Source organism: Microcebus murinus, chromosome 7 (genome assembly GCF_040939455.1).
Source record: "Microcebus murinus isolate Inina chromosome 7, M.murinus_Inina_mat1.0, whole genome shotgun sequence".
NCBI lineage: Eukaryota > Metazoa > Chordata > Mammalia > Primates > Cheirogaleidae > Microcebus > Microcebus murinus.
Genome location: NC_134110.1, coordinates 48,311,423 through 48,334,128, shown reverse-complemented (window position 1 = coordinate 48,334,128; position 22,706 = coordinate 48,311,423). Strand labels below are relative to the sequence as shown.

The following is a 22,706-nucleotide window of genomic DNA, read 5'->3' as shown; positions in this document are numbered from 1 at the left end:
CCCCTCCATTCTCCTCTGTGTTTAACATCCCCCTCTGTCAAATCCATATTCTGAAAACTCCATTTTCCTATTATGATTCCTTTGCTTTAATCATGTTTATAATAGCCACCATTTATTGAGTGCCCACTGTTTTAGGCACTTTAAGATGCATTCTTTATTTCATGTAATCTTCACAAGACTCTACAAGTTTGGCACCAATGGTTTTGTACTAGAGAAAACTGAGACCCAAGGCCACCCTGATAAAAGGCAGTGAAGCTTCAAACCTTGGTCCATTTCCCTGCAAATACCAGTCCTCTTTCTCTTTGATCTGTATTTCTCAAGTTCAGGTTACCAGTGGCAATCCATCAAGAATTATTCCCAATCACACAGTATATTAGACACACCTTCCAGAAACATCAACTTTACTCAGATTATGGCCAGAGATGCTGTGATACTTTATAAATTATTTCCATCCATTCAATTATTATTGTGCACTCAATGGGCAATAAGAAGCTTGAGGAACGTTCCACAGGGAGGGGGACGCAGACATCAGTACTTTTGAAGCTCCCTGGGTGACTGACTGCAATAGACAGCAGCCTTGAGAATCTCTGCTGGACATGATCTGGCCTGTTAAATCTCCCACCTTATCTCCTATGACCTTCCCCCTTGTTCACTTTTTTCCTGCCATACAGGTCTTGCTTTATCTTGAACAAGTCAGGCACAGTTAGGCCTGTGAGCCTTTGCGCTAGCCAGTCCCTCTCTCTGAATCCTTCCCCTATCCATCCTCTTGTCTAACTCACTCTTACTTCCTCTAAGTCTTTGTTCAGAACCTCACCTTCTCAACCAGGCCTCCTCCGACCACCCTAATTATACTGCTACTATCCTAACATTTTAGATTTTTAACTTAAGTTTATTCACTATTTGTCTCCATGCCAGAATGTAAGCTCTATGAAGGCAGAGAATTTGTGTATGTGTGCGCATTCATGGCATCCATGCACCTTGCCTAGGTTTAGAATTATGTGGCTATTGAATTCTTGAAATTTTGCTAGCCTGAATTGAAATGAATTGTAAAATATATGCTAGATTTTGAAGATTTACTATCCTCCAAAAGTAAAATATCTCATAAAATTTAAAAACATTGATTATAGTTTGAAGTAACATTTTGGATATAATAAAATTAATTTCAGTTGTCTGTTTTTCTTAATGTGACTAGAAAGTTTAGAATTATGTATGTGGCCCATATTAGATAGCACTGAAAGAATATAAACATAAGACTCACAACTGTTTAGGTCCCAAATGACTTATAACTCAGTTTACTGTTTCATTGCCCTGCCAATTTTAGCGAGTTTTGTAAAATAGCAATCTTATTATTTTAGCACACCCCTTCTTAGTGCAACATAAGAAAAATCCCATTTCTTCAATTCTTATTGAACTTTATCTTGCTGGTTCCCTCACTAACTAGTTGAATAGAGCCAGGCACAGTGGCATGTGCCTGTAGTCCCAGCAGGTTGGGAAGCTGAGGTGGGAGGATTGCTTGAGCCCAGGAATTCAAGGCTACAGTGCACTATGATCAAGCCTGTGAACAGTTGTCGTACCCTAGCATGGGCAGCATAGCAAGACCATGCCGTAAAAAAGAAAAAGCTGAACAGAACTTTGATATATGTTTCTACATGAAACATATTTGATATATGTTTCTACATGTTATTAACATTTTAATAACTGTCAATAGCACCAAGTATCTTTGGAATGAGTGAATGAGGCTGTTGCAGTAATCTCTGAAAGATTCTTAAACAGTAGTGTGAGCAAGACAATGCATATTTTGAAATACAAGAACACTGAGACACCAGGTAGTGGGGACATGGAAGGTGAAGGAACCACTCACCAAGATGAAGCTTTAGGGAGGTCTAAAGGAGTAAAGTAGAATTATTTAAGTTTTAAGATAAATTGAGGAGCTATGTGGTTCCTCCAAGGAGAAATGTCCACTTCACATGAAGTGCCCTAGGATCAGAAAGGTTAAAAACCTTGATCAAGCACATGCACCTAAGAGGCCTGAATCAAAGCCAATTATCTCCATCACACAAATGTTAGCTGCTTTTAAAATTGCTTTTAATTAGCTAACAGAGTTTTCACAACTCTTGGAAACGGGATTTGATTTTCATTTTTATTTTAGATGTAGGCTGTTACAGAAAGAAGCTTCTCAAATTTTAGGCTCCATAATCAAATTAAGATTAGAGCCTGGGTTTCTACTCTGGCTCTTTGCTCTTTCCACTGCACCACTCTGTTAACTCCAAGTTTGGGAAGGTCAGTCACAAAATGAGATTCTCCTGTCAGTCTCTACCTAGGCCTTTGAGTTCCAAGTTAAATACTCATGGTACTGCTGTATGTAAACACCACCATTACACTTTATTACACTGTTGCATGTTGTAAGTCTTAGCAAAGCTTTTTACCATGAGAATCTTTTCTTTCTGTTCTTTCCCCTGGTACTTTGGCATGCTGTATTCGAGTCTCCTGTCACTTTCACGTTAACTGTAATTCCTTAGTAGTCTGTCTCTATGGCAGTGAGCCCCAAATTAAAGCTGCTTTGGGTTTGAGGATAACTGGTACTTAATAAAAACTGGCTTTCCTATTACAAACAGCATCAAACTATTTATGGTTAAGATACATCAGGGCTTAAACCATAAAATCTTAAGTGTCTTAAAGCTCAGTTAAGGGCAGGACAGTCAGAGGCTCAACTGTAAAGGTGGTTACACGTCAAGTTCCTGAATGCCCTGGCTTTCAGTTAGGCCTCTCAGATCAACATAGGCAGTCTCCAGCAGCTGCCCACCCACACAGTTTGTTTAGAGAGCCAAAGATGTACACCCATAAGCATGTCATTGTTTGTATATACTTAGCAGTGGGATATATTCATGCCCCAAAGCTTCCTCAGCACCAGACATCTGTTTGTTTCATTTTAATCTTAATACATTCTACATACATTATAACTTACACATTTATTAAAATTTTTAGATCACATAGTTCCATTAACAAAGGTTAAGATACAAAATATTCCAGTCTTCCATTTTTTAGTCTGAGACCTCTTTTGAAAAATTCACTTCATTATATAGATAATTGTTCTAGATTAGGCAAAGAAAAGAGGGCTTTGGGTGTTTTAACTTTTTCAGTCATCTTTTCCCAGGGGAACACCAAATGAATAACAAATATTCCAAAATTTACAGCTTATAACACAACTTTTATTAGAAAAGTTATACATAACATAGCATCAACTATTTTCAAGAACAATATTAAACCCGATAAGCAACAAAAACCAGACTAACAAAATGTGTAACAAGAAACTAATGACCTTTCTATAATCAAACATTCAATTATCTACAATGTCTTTTTACAAGGGAAAAATCATGGTTTACAGGCACATCATATTGAAAATAAAGCTGCAACAGCAATTTTATACAATTCTCACTCTCAAGAAACTGAATCATTAAAACAGTAATTACGAGTTCACAAATTTAAAACATTTCACATAATTTAAAATTATTGGGTATACACTGATGTTTGAGTTTTAAAAATGATCTTTTTTCCCACAAAAGTGCCAACACTTAAGCTAGAACTTTCACTGTTAATTTTGCCCTAAAAAGTTAAGACATGTTTTGACAATCATAATAGTCACATAATTTCTGGTGCTATCTGGTCTGTTAATAATAAAGCCTTTATTTGGATGTGTGTTTTTCAATTAAATTACAGGAAACTGGATATAGGATTTCAGTTGCAAAGCTATTAAAATAAAGTTCCAAACACAGGAGTGTGCAGCATTGGAAAAAGATCAGTACTAAAATTTATAATAAATATCAGAGAAGCCATTAGTTTTTACAGCATTTGTCTGCTTAAAAGTTAAGTCAACCAGCTGTATAATTTCCCATCAGTCTGTCCTTTCAGTAGGCAGGGCAATTTCCATTTTCATGATTTGAATACTCCAAACAAATATATCGAAACATCTTTTTAAAACTTTGATTTATAGTTCCTGGAAAGTTATGTTTTTTAATAGTCATTCTACTCTAATTAAGTCTATTTCTGCTCATTTTGGAGCCTCACTAAAATAACAGATTTCAGGATAGCAAAGTTTATCAGAAAGACTCAAATGGAATGATTTACAAAATAGAACACTTTACACCAAGTCAGTCCTATCTTTTTATAGCTCAAGGGGATCAGTCACAACACAATTTCACGTACACCCTTGCTCATTATGGAATTACACTTTAAAATACATCAAGAGGATGACCTCCGCTGTTTTAGGTACCATCCTTAAGTACAGTGGTTAACAAGAATATTGCCAGTGTTACTGATGGAAAGACATTTTTCCCCCTGTCAAAGACTCACACACCATAGCTCTTAATTAAACTGTCAGGCATTTTTCCAGACAGGTTTTCCTTTTCGATGCAGTAACGTAGAACAAGATAACATCATGACTTTCGACTGCTACTCAACATTATTACATGCACCAATATTGCACACATCTGTTCTGAACTGTTAAAATAATCTTCTGAGTCCTTGGGGTGCTGTTTTCTCCATCAGAACACAAACAACCCATATAATCAGTTTCCCTTAAAGATGATATTGATAAATTTAAAATACTGGGAAAAAATGAAGAAAGAAAAAGGCAAAGACTTTGTACAGACAAAAATCTAAATTTTCTCGAAAGGTTCTGTGTGCCCTACACATGGGGGCAATTTGTACGCACTAGTGAAATGAACACTAGCTATAATGCTTCTAGCTCCTTATATAATATGGAACCTTGGTCCAGGTGTTGCGATGATGTCGCTGTATGGTTCTTCCTGTGTTAGCTCAATAGCTTGCTGCTTTTTAAGAACCAAGAAGCTGTAGAACTTTGCTGCAGCCTGCTTTCTGTTCGTGTTTCGACATAACTCAAGCAAACTGATAGATTCAGCTCCAGTTTTCGCGAGAGCTCGCTGAAATAAAACCAAAATACGGATGAGTTAAACAAACCTGCACAATAAAGTAGCAATTTAATAAGGATGCCAACTCTGGTTACTGGAGACAGTATATTGTATATTCTGCTCAGGGCTAATATTGGACTCTTCTGAATGGTATGTGAGTGATTCTCATGTTAATCAAGAAGGCAAAGGGCCAACGCCTATTATGGGATGTCTAAAATCAGAAGAAAAACAAGTGAAGTAGTTCTGACGTGTATTACTAAAGTAACTCATTTGTTTGGACATCTACTGTGATATAACAGTAAAATCTAGCACTTATAATTTTTAAAATGAAAAAAAAAATGTTTTAAATGTCAACTATCCTTTGAATCTACTTTAGGAAACCTTGAGCAACTTGCCTGTTTTTTTTTAATAGATGCTCAGGATAGCCTGTGTCTGGTATATTAAAGGGTAAGTGACATCTGAATCTCCATAATGACTTAAGGAATTTAATGATTCAATACATTAAATTTGCTCAACTGAAAATAAGAAGGTGTAAACATACAAATGAGTTCCATAAAATATTACCACAGTTCTGCTTTTTAGGATAACTCTGAGAAAGTAATCTCCTGAATGTTTCTCAGGTTCTAGGCTTAACAGTTTACATATTTAATTACAACATTTAAAAATAATGTAGTTTTGGAAAAGGATATGCTTTCTATTTATAATATGCAACCTTTTTTTTTTTTTTTTTTTAGGGAGTAATGCCAAAAGTCTTTGATGAAGCATTTTTCTCTAAGACTATACTGGCAATACCTGAAGACCATGAAGCATCTGCTGAGTCCTTTTGTTCCATCTTCTTTCTTCTTGGTCCTGATCACCCCCTGAAGCATCTTCATCCTGAATGAAAATGACCCAAAAAAAAAAAAAAGCTTATACAACTATTCTGCTGCAAAATTAAGCATTTCTATAGCTTCTGAAAGCTCTAGATTGTGTATTTTGATTAATAAACTGTACTTGCTGCTGAAAAATCACTTAACATCTAGTATGAATTCTTAAGTTTGTCTTTATTAAATTATAAAAGAAAGTCCCCTGTATCCACCAGCAAACATTTGGCTGAATATATGATTCTCTATTGCTCTATAAGGATATGATCTAGACAGTGTAGTCCACAGACTGCTGCTGGTCATGGAGCTTTTGGTTACTGACCTTGTTAAGAAACTTACGCAAAAATATAAACCAACTCATGTCACTAATATACTATGTTTTCTTGTAGCATGATTTTCTAGATATATATTCTGGCAGACTCCTAATCTCATCATGGACTAATACCAAACAGCCTGCAGACTAGCTAACTTGAGAACACTGGTCTGTATGGTGTAAGAAATGGGCTATAATTCATAATATATGTTTTATTTAAGCAACCTAGCTCCCAGCCACCAGCCACCTACAGACCTGTTGTCTAAATGGCTTTTTGCACTCTCAAGTTGGTACAGAGCAGCAGCTAAGATGCTCCAAGGCTAAGGTGGAACTATATACCAGGTTCTAAATAGCCAGGGGTTGGCAGCTTCACACACACCAGAAAGCACAACAATTTTAATACTGATTCAACACTAAGTTTGAGATAATGGCACACCCTAGTACATGGGTTAGGGCAGATTCAAAGATAATTTTGCCTTTAAAATACTGTAGTGTTCATCTTAAAAATAAACACTAAGTGTTATAAAAATCTATAGCTGGCATAATGATAAATTAGAATTAAGAATAAATGCTAATGAAAATGTATCCAATCCACAACCTATAGTTATGGAAGAAATTTAAACAGCTTCAATGCTATTTTAAAGACACTGTATTTTAAATTTAAGAGTTTAAATGAGATAATCAAATAGAAGAATAAATTCTAAGTCTTAACAGCCCCAGTGATACAGAAATAAGAAAAAGGCAAAAAGGCCTTGAACAGTTTAAACATGCCCTAGGAAAAAGAAATCAATTCCTAAAGCACATCTACTTTTTAAAACAATAAAAGTAATCCAAGCCTTCACTTATTCTATTTTAGCAAAGTCACACTCTACCCTGATCTACTTAAGAACAAAAACGAAACCCAGACAAATGGAAAATGTTTCAGCAACTGATTTCCAGGCCACAGACAGAGAAGTTATATCAGAAGCAGACGGTAACAGCAGTAAGAATTGACTACTGACCATGAGATAATAAAAGCAGCTTCAAGCAATTTAGAGGCCAGGAAAGAAACCAGTTTAAGGGCAGTCCCCTGTCCTTCAAAAACCCACAAAGGAGCTAATGAGTTACAACACAGCACAGAATCAAATGTTCTTAATGGTAACCTATACCATTGAGAATATGGTTAAATTCAAACATTTTTCATCACTCTGATGCTCAACGCTAATTTATTTAGTCCCAATATGAAAAGTAAAAAAAAAATTGGTTGAAAATTATTGCTAACTCTGAAATGAAAATTTACTTATCAGATATCTCTTTTATAGTTTCCTTACCTCCTCTTCCTCATCATCTTCTTTTTCCTTTTCTTTCTCCTTCTCTTTTTCTGGTAGAAGTTCTAATTCTGGTATTAGTTGACAGATATTTGGAGGTTCTTCTGGGGGAAGCTCTACAGGTGGTATTTCCATCTGTTCTACCTGCTGAGGCTTAAAGCAAAAAAAAAAAAAAAGGACAATTTAAGATGCACATTTTAAAGGTATTTTCTTTTAAATATAAGATACAGTTGAAGTTTTTTGGATGGAAAGAAATACTGGGGTTATCTTTCCATGCTTCCCAACAATCAAAAATCTAAAATAGTATATATCTTCTTTTTCATTTATTGTAAAGCTACATTAAAGTAGCTTATAAAAAGAAACTAACTTTTATCTTATTGTCCTAAACCCTAACTGTTTCATTTATACTTACTTTTTAGGAGTCAAATACTTAAAAAGTCTATGTAAGAAATTTGCAAATAACAATAAGCAGTAAAAACAAAAATAAAAGCAAAAAGTTTCTCTAGTAGCATTTTAGATAAAAAGAACAACAAATAACCCATTTATCCCATGGCAAAATAAAAATATTCATTAGCCCAGTACCGTCAACTGTTATTGCATAAAATTGCTGTGAAGTTAAAGTTGAGAACATTAAAAAATGAAGTCTTTACGAAACCAAATAATTATCATAAGGAGAGTGATATTAGAGTCACCTACTCATTACCTATTCCCATTCCCAGGTATACACAGAAAAATGCTCTTACTGACAACACCCTACACCACCAGAGGGCAGAGAGAGATCTACTTCTTAAAAACTGGCAGAGTATTCTTGTGGGAGGCTGAACCAGGAGGCTAAAGGTTATTGAAATGCCTCCCTTTGCTCAAATTATTATTATTTTTTTGAGACACAGTCTCACTCTGTTGCTCAGGCTAGAGTGCTGTGGAATCAGCCTAGCTCACAGCAACCCCAAACTTCTGGGTTCAAGCGATTCTCCTGCCTCAGCCTCCCCAGTAGCTGGGACTATAGGTGGCACCATAGCGCCTGGCTTATTTCTATTTTTAGTAGAGACGGGGTCTTGCTCTTGCTGACGGTGGTCTTGAACTCCTGACCTTAAGTGATCCTCCCACTTCGGCCTCTTTGAGTGCTAGGATTATAGGTGTGAGCAACCATGTCCAGCCCTTGCTAAAATTAATTTATTCTATAGACTTAAGATCGGGAAGTCTTAAATCAGACTCTACTACTTCCTTTATACTTAATTTTCCTATATCCTAGCTGAACTTAAAGGTAGCCAAAGTCTGAATGAAGTAGCCAGATATTGCTTCATTTTTTTATAGGTATTTGACAAATTTATTTTGATTACTTAATACAATAACCTACAACTGCCTAGTACTAGAGATAATGCAGGAATGTTTGCTAAAGAATAAATCAGGACCAAATTCAGAGTCTAGGATTCCACATTAGCCCAAGATGCTCACTGTGGACCACTCTGAAGCAATACCTGAAGAGTCAGAAAGACTCTGCAGACTTCCAGAACATCTTCTCCCACTTAAAGCAGATTGTGTTCATATATCCTCAGTTGTCATTCTTCCTCTGGACCAATATATTCCTTGTCATTTTCTGTCTAAACCAAAATACTTCAAAACATCACTTGCTACTACTAACTGTACAAATACCTTCAAACGTCTTGATGGATAGATTTGCTTACTTACAGGAATCACAGGCTCTGGGTCAATTTGTCCGGCTTTTCGCTTAACTCCCTGAGGTGGTGGTGGGGGCATGGCTGACTCATCCAAGTTTGTTCTGCTGGTCTCCATAGCTGACTCCTGGAGGCGGCTTGGCTCTTCCAAAATGGGCTCATCTGAAGTGGTCATGTGAAGAGAGGACATAAAATATATAGTTTTAAATAATATTTATAACCACTTACTTTTAAAACAAGTATACTAAGACAGGTACTTTCTCTAATGAAGGTGGCCAGATCAAGTTTTACCTCCACCAAGATCAATTTCTAATATTAGCAAAGGGGAGAAGGTGGTCTTAAAAGGACAAGTCTTAGCCCCCCAGTCCAATGCAGGACAATCCTTTGATAGTAGACTATCAACCCAGTCTTGAATCTTAAACCTCTCTGAAGAAAGCAAACTTCATATCTAAATAAGGCAATCAGATTTAATACATTTCTCTGTCCAAAAATTTAAGTATATCCTTTCATTCTTGACTTCTTTTACTCTGACAATGTAAAGGTAAATTTTAAGCCAAATACTCATTTAAACTTTATCGGGGAACTATTCCAAGAGAACAAACCGATAACATCACGCTGCTGATGCTGCTGTTGCTGATCCTCTCTAGGAACTTCTGGATTTTCAAATTCTTTGAGAAACTCATCCAAATTATCCGCCTCTCCTCCTTTCCTCCTTTTCCTAAGGTCTTCTGGTACAAGTGGTGTAAGACAGCGTGTAAAGAGCTATGAAAAGAAGAGAGAGATTATAAAATAAAGCAAACTAACTGAAAATCAACCACTGATTTTTATCTTCCGTGTGTTCTAATGTAGTTGTAATCAGCGTATAATATATATAATTTAGCATGATTTTTACTTAATGTTATAGTATATTCACACTTCATTCCATCTGAAACGATTTTAAATATGGGTTTCCAACTTATAATGTCAGCCATTTTAAGCTAAAAACATTCTTTATCCATTATCTAACAACTCTTAAGGTTTTAAATTTATCTGCCTGCAGTTTATTTTCATATTCATAAACTTAAAACTCAACCTAACTAGTATCACATCAAATAGCTATACAATGTACTTTCTCACTTCATATTATATGGTAATCTTATTAACTGTTTTAAGAAATTTTTATTGGCTACACATCCACTGGGAGGGGAGAGGGAGAAGGAGAATGAGAGGGAAAAAATGTGACCCATTCACATCTACTCTTTAAAAAATATTTTAGGTTTCTTTAAATTGTAACCAATAATGTAATCAATATCTTCACAGAAATGGCTTTTTCAATACTTTCAATTACTTTCCTAGGAAAAATTTCTAATAATGAGACTAGAATCAAAAAATAAATATTTTAAGGCCCTTCTTAAAAGTGATTATATGCCCGTGCTTCCCATAAAGAATAGTTTCATCATAAACTTGCTGTTCTGAAATACTTTAGATTTATAGTGAAATACATAATAAAATCAATTAGTTCTGTGCATACTTCACCTTCAGACAGAAGAGTAGCCTAAGAGTACTGCTCTACTCATCAGAAACTTCTAAACCTTAAATTCTCATAAAGCCAGAATTATTTATTGTGGGAAAAGTAGAACCACTTGTTTTATTCGGAAAACATCTAAAAAATGCAGATATAAAGCATGCTAAGGCAACATAACCAATAGTTTTTTATAGGAAGTCGAGGACAGAGAACTATTAAAAATGTCAGTGGCTTTTTAATGTTGAGAAAATTCATTCTATTAATCACCTTTTAGAAATGCAGTTGTCACATTATATTATGGATGAGGAAGTTATTCCTGTTATACTGTGATTTAAGGGAGGAAAAAGGAAAGGTGCCATATAGTGGAAAAATACTTCATCAAAATGATTCAACGGTTTTTGAAGTTTATTTTTTTAAAAAATAGCCCAAATGTATATGAAATAAAAAATTCTGCAAGGTACATTACCTTCAGTAGTCTGTTATTCCACAAAGGCTGAGCAGGTAAAGAGAAAAGTTTTTCCACTCCTCCTGTCTCTTTCCACATCATCAATTTCTTGGTGGGTGGTGCCAGATCCAAAGTAGTAACAATATCAGAATAATCACTAAGTTGGGCTCTAATTGTCTTGCTATCCAACTCTTTCACACTGTCAACAATTAGCTTCCTCTTCCTCTTGGCTTTTGTTTCCTTGACTGGAATGATAAAAGAAAATAAGGCGATTTTTTGAGGCCAGCTTGGAACATATTATAGCTACTAGACATGGCCTGATGGTATCCCTTGCTTTTCTACACACAGACCCTAGTAGAAAAGTTAAACCTCTTGAGGATAGAATGTGATGTTTTCTAACCACATTTAAAATAGAGGCTGGCACAATAAATAAAATGTGAATCAATATGTATAGACTTTTAGTACAAAATGAGTAAAATAATGCAAGGGCTGATACATTTTTGCCCATATAGCTTTCTGTTGTAAACAATGAACATACCACACTTGATTGGGATCATTATTTTCTCATTTTAAACAGTGCCACTAAAAAGTGTGTTTGTAAAATACTCAGCATAGTGTCTGGCATAGAGTAAGTCTTCTTCCATCAATGATAACAAATACTATTTTTTTTATTGGAAAAGTTGTAATTCATACATGGCAATTGTAGAAGCTGCTTGATAAAGTAAAACAAACCCAACCCCAGTCAAAAGGATCTGAAACACCATCCTAGACACTTCTCCATATTTGTTTCTAATCCTTACAACCTTGCAAAGTACGTAGCATTATCTCAATTTAAGGAGAAAAGTTGATGAGATTAAATAAATTCCTCAAGATTTCACCCTGTCAGACTTATTATAGCCCATGGGTTTGTATACATAAAACACTCATGAAGTTCAGTATTAATCAAAATACAAAAAGGCATTATACTGTGACATTCTCTCTTCAACCTCTGTCCTCTAGCTACTCAGTTCCCTTCTCTGATTATCTGTCATTATCTAATGTGGCACATATTTTTCTTTATTACACGTTTCCCTAATTAGTATGAGTTATATGATAAAGATTTGTTCATTATTATATCTTCAGATTCCTAAATAGAACTAGGTTCATAATAAGTACTCTTCAGAGACCAGAAGTCAAAGCCACAATTTTTGGTGATCAGATTATCCTCAGTAGAAAACCCCCAAAATTAATCTTGTTCTACTTGAAAGCGAAAACTGGCCAGGAACAGTGGCTCACACCTGTAATCCCAGCACTTCGGGACACCGAGGTGGGATGACTGCTTGTGGCCACCAGTGTGAGCAACACAGCAAGATCCCTTCTCTTTACAAAAAATAAAAAAATTAGCTGGGCATGGTGGTGTCAAATATTAGCAGGGGTCCTCAAACTTTTTAAATAGGGGGCCAGTTCACTGTCCCTCAGACCGTTGGACAGTGCGCACTGTGGGCCCAGTCAGCTGCTAAGCAGGACAGGCAGCAGTGGCAAAAATAACCGGAGGGCCAGAAAAATGTGCTAGGCGGCCAGCATGTGGGAAAACAGCCTGGTGGTAGTTTGAGGACGCCTGTATTAAGGTATAGGAAGCTGAGGCAGAATCACTTGAGCCTAGGAATTTGAGGTTACAGTGAGCTATGACTGGGTCACTGCATTCCAGCAGCCTGGATGACAAAGTGTGACCTTGCCCCCAGCAAAGGTGAAATTTACATCTAAATTACACTGTGACTAATTTCAAGTAGTCTACTCTACTGTGGCCACAACTATCTGAAGTATTTTTAGGTTTTTTTAGATTATAGCCCTAATGTACAGAATCCAGAACTTTGAAAGATAACTGATTAGTCAATCTTGTACTTTACTGGAAAATGTTCTGCAATATTTTCTAACTGTTACACATGTGAGCTGTTAACATTCTGGGAACCCGAAAAGACTAAGATAAATGTTAGCAGATAGCTTGTTATAGACTTTAATATTTCACAGCAACTTGTCCATGTATTTTACAAAATACTCAAATTCTAACTGGATATAATAAAGACAATGACAAATGACTGTGACATAAGAGAAAGAAACTTAGTTATCTGAAACAGTAGCAGTAGCAGATCAGGAACCAGGCAAGTGCCAGAAATAAAGACCCTATATTCTATGTTGTACAAATGTAAAGATTTATTTGCTCACCAGTTATATCAATAGGTTCCAACGCAAATGCTTCTTCCTCATTTGGAACAAGTGTTGTTTGATCAGTCATAGTCGGCATGGGTTCAACGGGATCCACTGAATCAGGACTATCAGGCCCACCCACTATAAAAACAAATATAGTCACAAAAGACTTGAGTATATATTACAGACCCTACAAATGGGGGAAAATACCCCTGTGAAACTGAAAGAAATCCCACTGGTACTAAGAAAAAAACCCACTTTTCTAATGATAAGGAAGTCTCACCAAAGTTGAACCCAAAGGACAAAGGGGGAAGGGCACAGGATTAAACACAAAAGAGAATCAGAACAAATAATCAGAAGCACTGTATTTGAGTACACTTATAGTTCCTTAAAAGCTAGAACTTCCAGTTTTCAGTCTTCTATGTGTATTATCTTTCCAATCATCCCCAGAATCACTGAACACGAAATGCTTACTTGATACGTTATCATCCTCATCCATATCATCATGTGCAGGCTGCTCTGGCAACATCACCCCTGCCTCAGAGAGGGCAGGAGGATCGTCAAAGATACCACCATCATTATTACTAATAAGTTTGTCATCTGAAATAGGAAATGTAAGTTAGTTATAATTTCAAAGAGAAATGGTAAAAGATTAACAGTCAATCACTGGAATAATAAAATTATGTTAATATGGATTAAATTTAAAGGTATATTCCATTTGTATCTGTTTTCCTTCAAGGTAATTTATAAAAGTATAAACTGGTATATGAAAACAATTTCTCATTCTTCATTTATATTCTCTATATAAAAATACACTTATTAACATAGTTATCAAACACAAATAGACTAGTTTTAAGGACTAGTAAAATTTAGCTCTTGGAGACAAGCATCTTTTAGGTTTTGTTATAACATTTTCAGAGGCTAGTTTTACTGAAAACTTTTATTGAACCATCACAATTCACATACAGAACCTAGATAGCTGCTTAAGACCCAGAATCAGCAAATGCTCTGAAACCTCACAAGTGAATAAAGAAACCACATTTATATTAGAATAACCACTTATTTATGACATACCTAATATTCCACCATCATTTCCTTCTCCAAAATTATCATCCTTATATTGGTCTTCATATTCTAAATGGTTAATCTTCTCATTCAGATTGCTGGTGCTCTGTTCAGGCTCCAATAGGAGGTTAGAAGCACTAGTGCTTACTAACATGTCGTCATCCTCAAAAGCACTGCCTTCTCTCATTATCTCACGATCATCCATTCCAAAGTCACCTAAAAATTTTAGTATGTCGTTAGTTTAAAAAGGTTAGAAATGTCACTGTTAAAAAAGAAAACTAGCAATTTATTAGAATTATGTCACATTTGCTTATTGAAGTCTTATCTTCAAAATGTTATAACATCTGGTTTAAACTTTAAATCTTTAGCAACTAAATTTCAACGGACTCTTAAATTACACAGCTATAAATTCGGGCCACAACTAGCAAATTCAAACTTAGATCCAAATTTATGTTATCCTGAATATGTTAGGTAAACCTAAATATGTATATATATTAAGTTACATTAATATTCACAGCTTAAACATTGTTACAATGTGGTTCATCAAGAAAAGAATTTGGTGCCAGGCTCAACAGCACACCTGTAGGCCCAGTTACTCAGGAGATCAAGGTGAGAGGATGGCTTGAGGCCAGGAGTTAAATAAAGACTGTAGTGTGCTAAAATCCTGCCTGTGAATATCTACTGCACTCCAGCCTGTACTACACTAAGCAGAGACCTTATCTCTTAAAAAAAAAAATTGGCTTGCTATCAGTTATGAACACCAAGTGTTTGAATAGTAGGTACAATATGTTGCAAATCATTAGTTTAAAAGTGAGCATTATTTCAATATTGAGACTTTTCACACAAATCAATATATAGGTTCTTTATTGTATGTAGGGAACAGAGGTTGGCAAAGAATGAACTCTAAGTATGGAAATGATGCTTAATATAATGGCGGCAAGCCAAATTTTTTTCTTGATGAAAAACCATTTTATGAAATTTTAAGTGTTTCTGCCAGTATGAATGCAATATAAGTCTGGTTTTCTTTTGAAATTGCTAGTAGTGCCACAACATAACTATAACATTATTATCTAGTGGCTAACAATTTGTTTCTTTTACCAAAATCATTTTCTTGTAAAATACTGATGTTCCCAACTTCTTCTCTCATGGTTATCTCTTCCACTCTACTTTGATTCAGGCTGAACTGCTGGGCCACATCAATGTCACTTTAAAAGAAGATGAAATACATTTTAGTTACAAGTCTTGCTGTAATGTAGTTAATATAAGGAAAAGTTCTCTCCTATGAGAATAAAACACGCATACAGCCTACCAAATTTTAGAAGCCTTAATATTTAATAACTCCAATATAATCTAAGAAGGCAAATAATGTAGAAGTTAATTTAATTTGTATTTAAATTTCAAAGCCATTAATGATCAGCAAATAAAATACATTAATAATATGTGGAAATCACTAAGGTAAATATAGTGGGAAAAAATTAGAAATGATAAGCCAGATAGGCATGGGTTTTCATCAGGGCACCACAACTTACAGGCTGTGTGAATTCTGAAGTTACCTGACTTTTTGGAGACTCAGTCTCTTCCTCTGATAAGAATAATCTCTCATATAGTTTAAAAATATTAAAAAAACATGTAACATTAAACACCAACCTGGAATACTATTGGCCAAATCTAGAAGGTAAATACTTTAAAACAAATGACCAAGTTTGTACAGCAAATAAATGGCAAGGAACAAAACATAAAAGGGATGCAGAGCTGTTATAGATTTTCAGGAGACTTATGAGACCTAGCCATCAAATGTAGTTTGTAGACTTTATCTAGTCTCTGACTGAAGAAAAAAAAGGCCTATGTTTCAACTGGGGACATTTAGTGATGACTGGATAATATACAAGCATAACTCATTTTATTACACTTCACAGATGTTGATCTTTTTTTCTTAAACAAATTTAAGGTTTGTGGCAACCCTGCATTGAACAAGACTATTGTAGCCATTTTTCTAACAGCATATGCTTACTTCATGTCTCTGTGTCACACTTTGCTAATTCTCACAATATTTCATTATAGTGATTTGTGATCTTTGATGTTACTACTGTAATTGTTTTGAAGTGCCACGAATTGTGCTTTTGATACATATTATGTGTGTTCTAACTGCTCACCAACTGCATGTTACCCAATTCTCTCCATCTACTCAGGCCTCCCTGTTCCCTGAGATACAACAACACTGAAATTAGGCCAGTTAATAACCTACAATGGACACTAAGTGCTCAAGTAAATGGAAGAGTTGCAAGTCTCTTACTTTAAATCAAAAGCTAGAAATGATTAAGCTTAGCAATGAAGGCATGCTGAAAGCCAAGTCAGGCTGAAAGCTAGGCCTCTTGAGCCAAACAGCCAAATTGTGAACACAAACAAAAAGTTCTTGAAGGAAATTGAAAGTGCTACTCTAGTGAACATAAGAATAAGGCAAAACAACCTTATGGCTCAGATGGAGAAAGTTTCAGTGGTCTGGAAAGAAGATTAAATCAGCCACAACATTCCCTTAAAAGTGAAAGCCTAATCCACAGCCAAGGCCCTAACTCTCTTCAATTCTATGAAGGCTGAGAGAAGTGAGAAAGGTGCAGAAGAAAAATTGGAAGCTAGCAGAGGTTGGTTCATGAGACTTTAGGAAAGAAGCCATCTCCATAACACAGAAGTGGATGGTAAGCAGCAAGTACTGATGAAGAAGCTGCAGCGGGTTACGCAGAAGATATAGTTAAGATCATTGACGAAGGTGGTTACACTAAAACAACAGATTTCTAATGCAGATGAAACAGCCTTATATTGGAACATGCCATCTAAGACTTTCATGGCTAGAGAGGGGAAGTCAATGCCTGGCTTCAAAGCTTCAAAGGACAGGGTGACTCTCTTATTAGAGGCCAATGCAGCTGATGACTTTAAGTTGAAGTCGATGGTCATTTATCATTCTGAAAATCCTAGGGCCCTTAAGAATTATGCTAAATTTACCCTGCCTGTGCTCTAGAAATGGTACAATGCTGCCTGAATGACAGCATGGCTTATTGAATATTTTAAGCCCATGGTTGAGATCTATTACACAGAAAAAAAGATTTTCTCTCAAAACATTACTGCTCACCGATCACGCACCTTAGCCACCCAAGAGCTTTGATGAAGTTGTACAAAAAGATTAATGTTTTCGTACCTGCTAAACACAACAGATATTCTTAAGCCTATGGATCAAAGAGTAATTTTGACTGTCATGTCTTATTACTTAATACATTTTGTATGGCTACAGCTGCCATAGACAGTCCTTTGATGATCTGTGCAAAGTAAACTGTGCAAGACAGTCCTCTGATTAACTGTGCAAAGTAAATCCTTCAGGAAAGGATTAATCATTCTAGACACCATTAACAACATTCATGATTCAAGGAAAGAGCTCAAAATACCAACATTAACAAGAGTTTGGAAGAAGTTGATTCCAATGCTCATGGATGACTTTGAGGGGTTCAAGACTTTAGTGGAGGAAGTAACTGCATTTATTTGGTGGCAACAGCAAGAAAACTGGAATTAGAAATGAAGCCTGAAGATATGACTGAATTGCTGCAATCTCAGGATAAAACTTTAACGAATGAGGAGTTACTTCTTATGAATGAGCAAAAAAAGTCACTTCTCAAAATTGAATGTGAAGATGCTGTGAAAACTGTTGAAATAACAAATTATTTAGAATATTCCATATATTTAGTTGCTAAAGCGGCAGAAGGGTTTGAGATAAGATTGATTCCAATTCTGAAAGTAGTTCTGTGGGTGAAATACTATCAAATGGCATCCTATGAAATCTTTTGTGAAAGAGTCAATTGATGTGGTTAATTCCATTATTATCTTATTATAAGAAATTGCCACAGTCATCCCAACTTTCAACAAGCACCACCCTGATCATTCGGCAGTCACCAACATCGAGACAAGACTCTCCACCAGCAAAAAGAGTAAAAATCACTGAAGGCTCAGATGATGGTTAGCACTTTTCAGTTATAAAGCCTTTTTAAATTAAGGTATGTATATTGTTTTTTTAAACATAATGCTTTACACACTTAATAGACTACAATACAGTGCAAACATAACTTTTAGATGCCCTGGGAAACAAAATTTGTATGATTTAATTTATTGTAATATTTGCTTTATTATGGTGGTCTAGAACCAAATCCACAGTATCTCTGATGTATGCCTATATTAAGCAATTACTGGTAATTTTCTAAAAGGTGTTATGTTATCAGAGATGTTTTTAAAACTTCCTTACCTCTAAGAGACAATACTGAAGTATTTAGAGATGAAATAAGATTATCTGTTACTTAACTTAAAATAATCCAGTGGGGGTTGTGAGGTGAGCTTAGGAAATATAGAGGAAATAAAACTGGCAATATATTGATAACTAAAGAAGATAAATCAACACATGGAGTTCATAGTATTTTTTAGCTATCTTTAAAAATTTCCATGATAAAAATTTTTAAAAATAAAATAACAAAAGTATAAGGAGTTGGGGCAAAAAGTAAAATAGCTAGAGTATAGAACTAATTAACACATACACACCACAAAATAGGCCATAAATTTAATCTAATTAGAAGTCAGATAATTTCAAAATGCAGAGAAATCTGTCATAAAAGTAAATGGGGTTTCACATAGGGCATTTCTTGGTTGTCATTTGTGTTACTCAAACACTTGGAAAGCTACAGCCACATCCCCCATCATGGTATGATAGTTGGATTTTAACGACTTCAGAAGAGGGAAACAACATACCACAGTACTCTGCTATAATGGCCATCTCTGTATAACTCTTTCCTCTTAAATGCATGTCATGATAATGACCCTTTCTTGCTCTTCATAGAAAGTTATCTCATATGTCTATTTAAAAAAATTAAAAAAAAAAACAAACCAACAAAACCAAAATTGTGGCTCCAAGAATAGCTTGACCAAGAAGATAATCATTAGCTGACTTTAACATGTAACTGAGAAGTATCATGAAGCAATACTTCACATTTACTGATATCATTATGTAAATAAAGTACACACCTGGACGACTAGTTTACACAAGTTTTGGCCTAAGCACATCGATATTCTCATCTCTTAGCTGTGTTTAAGTTGACACCCATATGATTTTCTTACAAAAGAAAAACTTTTAGGTTATATGCTTCATATTTATACACTACCCTCAATGAAAGCATATGCATTTACATCTTAACTCAGTGTCAAAAAACATTCCAAGGAAAACTATACATCTGGAAGCTAATATTATTACTTTTTGTACACCAAGCCAACAATTAATAAAATAAAACAAAACAAAACCAACCAGACACATACTCTAAGTCAGGAAGTGGCTGATCAAAGTCATGAAATTCTTCAGGTAAAGTAATGGCATTATAGGCTGCTTCCCGATTTTCCTCAGGCAGGTCAACAACACCTGGAAAAGAAATGCTAAGTTTGAATGTCTAGCTACACTATAGATTACCTAGGGATCAAAGGGAGGTAAAGGCAATATAACTAACTTCCCAGGTTTATGTTCTAGAATGCAAAGTACCTTGAAGCACAAATACTTCTGTTTTTCCATAATCATAACCCGTACTCCTTGCTTTACAAATAAAGGTCAAAGCACTAATTATGTATTAACCTGATAAATCTTTAAATGGACATACCAACAATACTAATAAGTTTTCTAATTAAGCATGATATTTTTGAGGGGGACAAAGAATGACTTCAAAGTAGTACCCTACATGTTAAAAGGAGTTGGTTATTTCAGGGAGAGTAAGATCACACAAACTTTTAATTTTCTATCTCTCCTGTATATTTCAAGATAGCTACAATAAATCCACCTTACTTTAAGAGAAAAATAAAAAGAAAAAGAAAACATGTATTTTAAACAAAAGGCACTCAGTGGCAAAATACGTTAGAATTCATCTAAGTGTCACAGCCTTTGCCTGAATATTTTGCTTTTACAAAAAAATCTCAAACACTTTACTGTTCATATAGTAGAATAAAGTACTAGAATGTATCCTCAGAAGAAACTATTGTATAAGCCTTCTCTCCTACACCTTCAGATTATTTTGATTAAAATAAAATTTCATCAATGCTTTAAAAAATACAAGATAGGTGAATTCAGATAAATACCCTAGGAATTATAACCATACTCAGAGGGAACTTTGGTTGGTTTAGTTTTAGAGCCAAACATTACCTAAAACAAAATAACTACAATGAACATTTAATGAAAAGGCTCAACAAATGAATTTGATTTTAAGAGTATACTAAAATTATTCAGACAAAATATAAAATCCTAAGATTGTCTTTTCTGAGCTATATTTTAAAAAATCATCATGTAACAATTAGTTTTCAACATTTCAACCTCCAATGACTTAGTTCTACATAAAACGCCAAAAAAAAAAGAGTTAAAAGGCTCCAAAGGAAGATCAAAGAGGGGTGATTTCCATTACTTCACAGGTAGAACAGAGGGCAAGTAAAGTAGGTTTCCTCCCTTTAACCATTACCTCCTTAAGCCCTGACCTATCTCTGATGGGTTCATTATACTGCAATAAAACAAAACATGCTGATCTAGAATATGTTTAGCTATTTTCCACAGAAAACATGAGAAACTCCACAGTAAAAAGAAAAAAAGTTCAACAATACCTGGCCGAAAAGCCATCTTTATCTTAATAAATGCTTCATTACAGTCGGCAAGAAGGTATTTGGCTTTCCTGTGATAGATTCGAACTACTCCCAGTAAAAGATGTCCTGACGTCCGTAACGCCATCTTCACCTATGAATAAAACATTAATATTAATCTAATTTATACATTTTATAGTTTCAGAGGTAATACTTCAAAGCTTGTATTTTGGACCGTCTATAGGAATTTTTACTTTCTTTTTTCATAAAAAAAATATCATTTGAAGTTGCTTCATAATCACTTACATTTTATTTTTCACTGTCTTTACCTATAAATTCCGAGTATCCCCAAAAGATTGACTGGGCAATAATTCATGACTTAATGTAAACTTGAGGGTAGTACTAAACCATTCCATGGATTGTGTCACCAGCCCATTATGACACACTTTTGGTTGCTAATCCAAAGCCATTGCTCCTTGCTGGCTAACTGAACTCAAATTTTGTTCGAGAAGCAAATGTTTCCAGCCTTGAATTGAAAGATAATTATCTCACTCCTCTCTGCTAATACTTGTCCTTAAGTGGGCATGTAACACAGATCAGCCAATTGTGAAGCAAGTATAAAGTATACCAAAGGATTTTTGAGGATTTACCCAATAAAAAAAGTAATGCCTCTTTCCTTCACCCATTCCTGCTTTGTGAGTAGGTAGGGTTTGGTGTGGTCCTATATGCGGTCACCCTGTAACCACAATGCCTTAAGTACAAGGACAAAAAGCCCACAAGCTAAAGACTATGAGTCCTTGGATGGCATCATCAAGCTGCTGAACCAATCAATCTCAGATCTTATTCCCGCTTCCAAACTCCTAGTTAAGTAAAACAGTTATTTCCCTTATTGTTTAGGCCATTTGTAATTAAGTTTCTATTACTTAATTCGAAAGCACACCAACTGATAAAGCATACCCATTTGGAAAGTGTATTAATTGATAAAGGATAACGGTACTCATTTTTTTTTAACCAGAACGTATACCGCTTAGCCTTTTTTCAAGGGAGATCTTGATCTTTATCAATGCTAATATAGGATCTAGTATGTGGGGTGAGAGGCAGAAGTTAGGAAAAGAATGAGACACACACCTAATTTGAACAGTAAGTATTCAAAATTCCTCTGGCTATCATAAGAAAATTTTATTGAAAGATCAAAGTAATACAAACTCAAACTTCCCCAGATAGTTTTCCAAATCACACCATAAAACTTATAAAATTCTAAGGTAACAAGAATATTGTTAAACATTTGCTTAAAGTTTAAATTATGATTAGTGTATTCTATGTAAAATAAAATGCTATATTTTAAGTTATATGTATACTCTCTATAACATTCTGGACCCCACTTGTGACTCTCAGGCTCTATATTAATGGATATTTTATGTGATTTATGACATAAATTATAAAGTTTATAGCTATAAATTTTTAGATATCCAAAGTTATACTAAATTTGTGATCAAATTTAGGACTTAACAGATGATAAATGCCTGATACAAAAAAATTCCAATGAAAATATTGTTCCTAATGGAAAAACAGAAATCTACTTTTATGTGATCTTATAAAATTTAAAGTTAATATTAACTGCACTTTCACCTGAGGAAAAAAAAAACCTCCATTCACCATTACCTTGTGTAGAACTAGTAACTTTCAAAAACTGGTGTTTGGGCAGAGGCTTTCTTTCTGGATTAGTGTGGTTCAGAGCTTAGCCTAGGAGTAGGTAAAATGCAAATGTAGCGTAGGGATAGGTAAAAA

General features: G+C 35.0%; 1 protein-coding gene across 3 annotated transcripts in view; it reads right to left on the bottom strand.

The window, feature by feature from the left end:
* Positions 1-3,187: 3,187 nt before the first annotated feature.
* Positions 3,188-22,706, bottom strand: part of RAD21 (RAD21 cohesin complex component) — a 33,390-nt gene continuing 13,871 nt past the window's right edge. For all 3 annotated transcript variants that reach the window (XM_012751130.2, XM_012751132.3, XM_012751131.3), the window contains exons 3-14: positions 20,943-21,072; positions 19,626-19,725; positions 15,384-15,490; positions 14,295-14,501; positions 13,695-13,820; positions 13,239-13,361; positions 11,058-11,281; positions 9,690-9,849; positions 9,101-9,249; positions 7,415-7,564; positions 5,721-5,804; positions 3,188-4,940 (exon numbers count right to left, since the gene is read on the bottom strand). In XM_012751130.2, the coding sequence (XP_012606584.1) occupies positions 4,749-4,940; positions 5,721-5,804; positions 7,415-7,564; positions 9,101-9,249; positions 9,690-9,849; positions 11,058-11,281; positions 13,239-13,361; positions 13,695-13,820; positions 14,295-14,501; positions 15,384-15,490; positions 19,626-19,725; positions 20,943-21,072 (1,752 nt within the window). In that variant the 3' untranslated portion in view covers positions 3,188-4,748. The remainder of the gene's footprint in view (positions 4,941-5,720; positions 5,805-7,414; positions 7,565-9,100; positions 9,250-9,689; positions 9,850-11,057; positions 11,282-13,238; positions 13,362-13,694; positions 13,821-14,294; positions 14,502-15,383; positions 15,491-19,625; positions 19,726-20,942; positions 21,073-22,706) is intronic.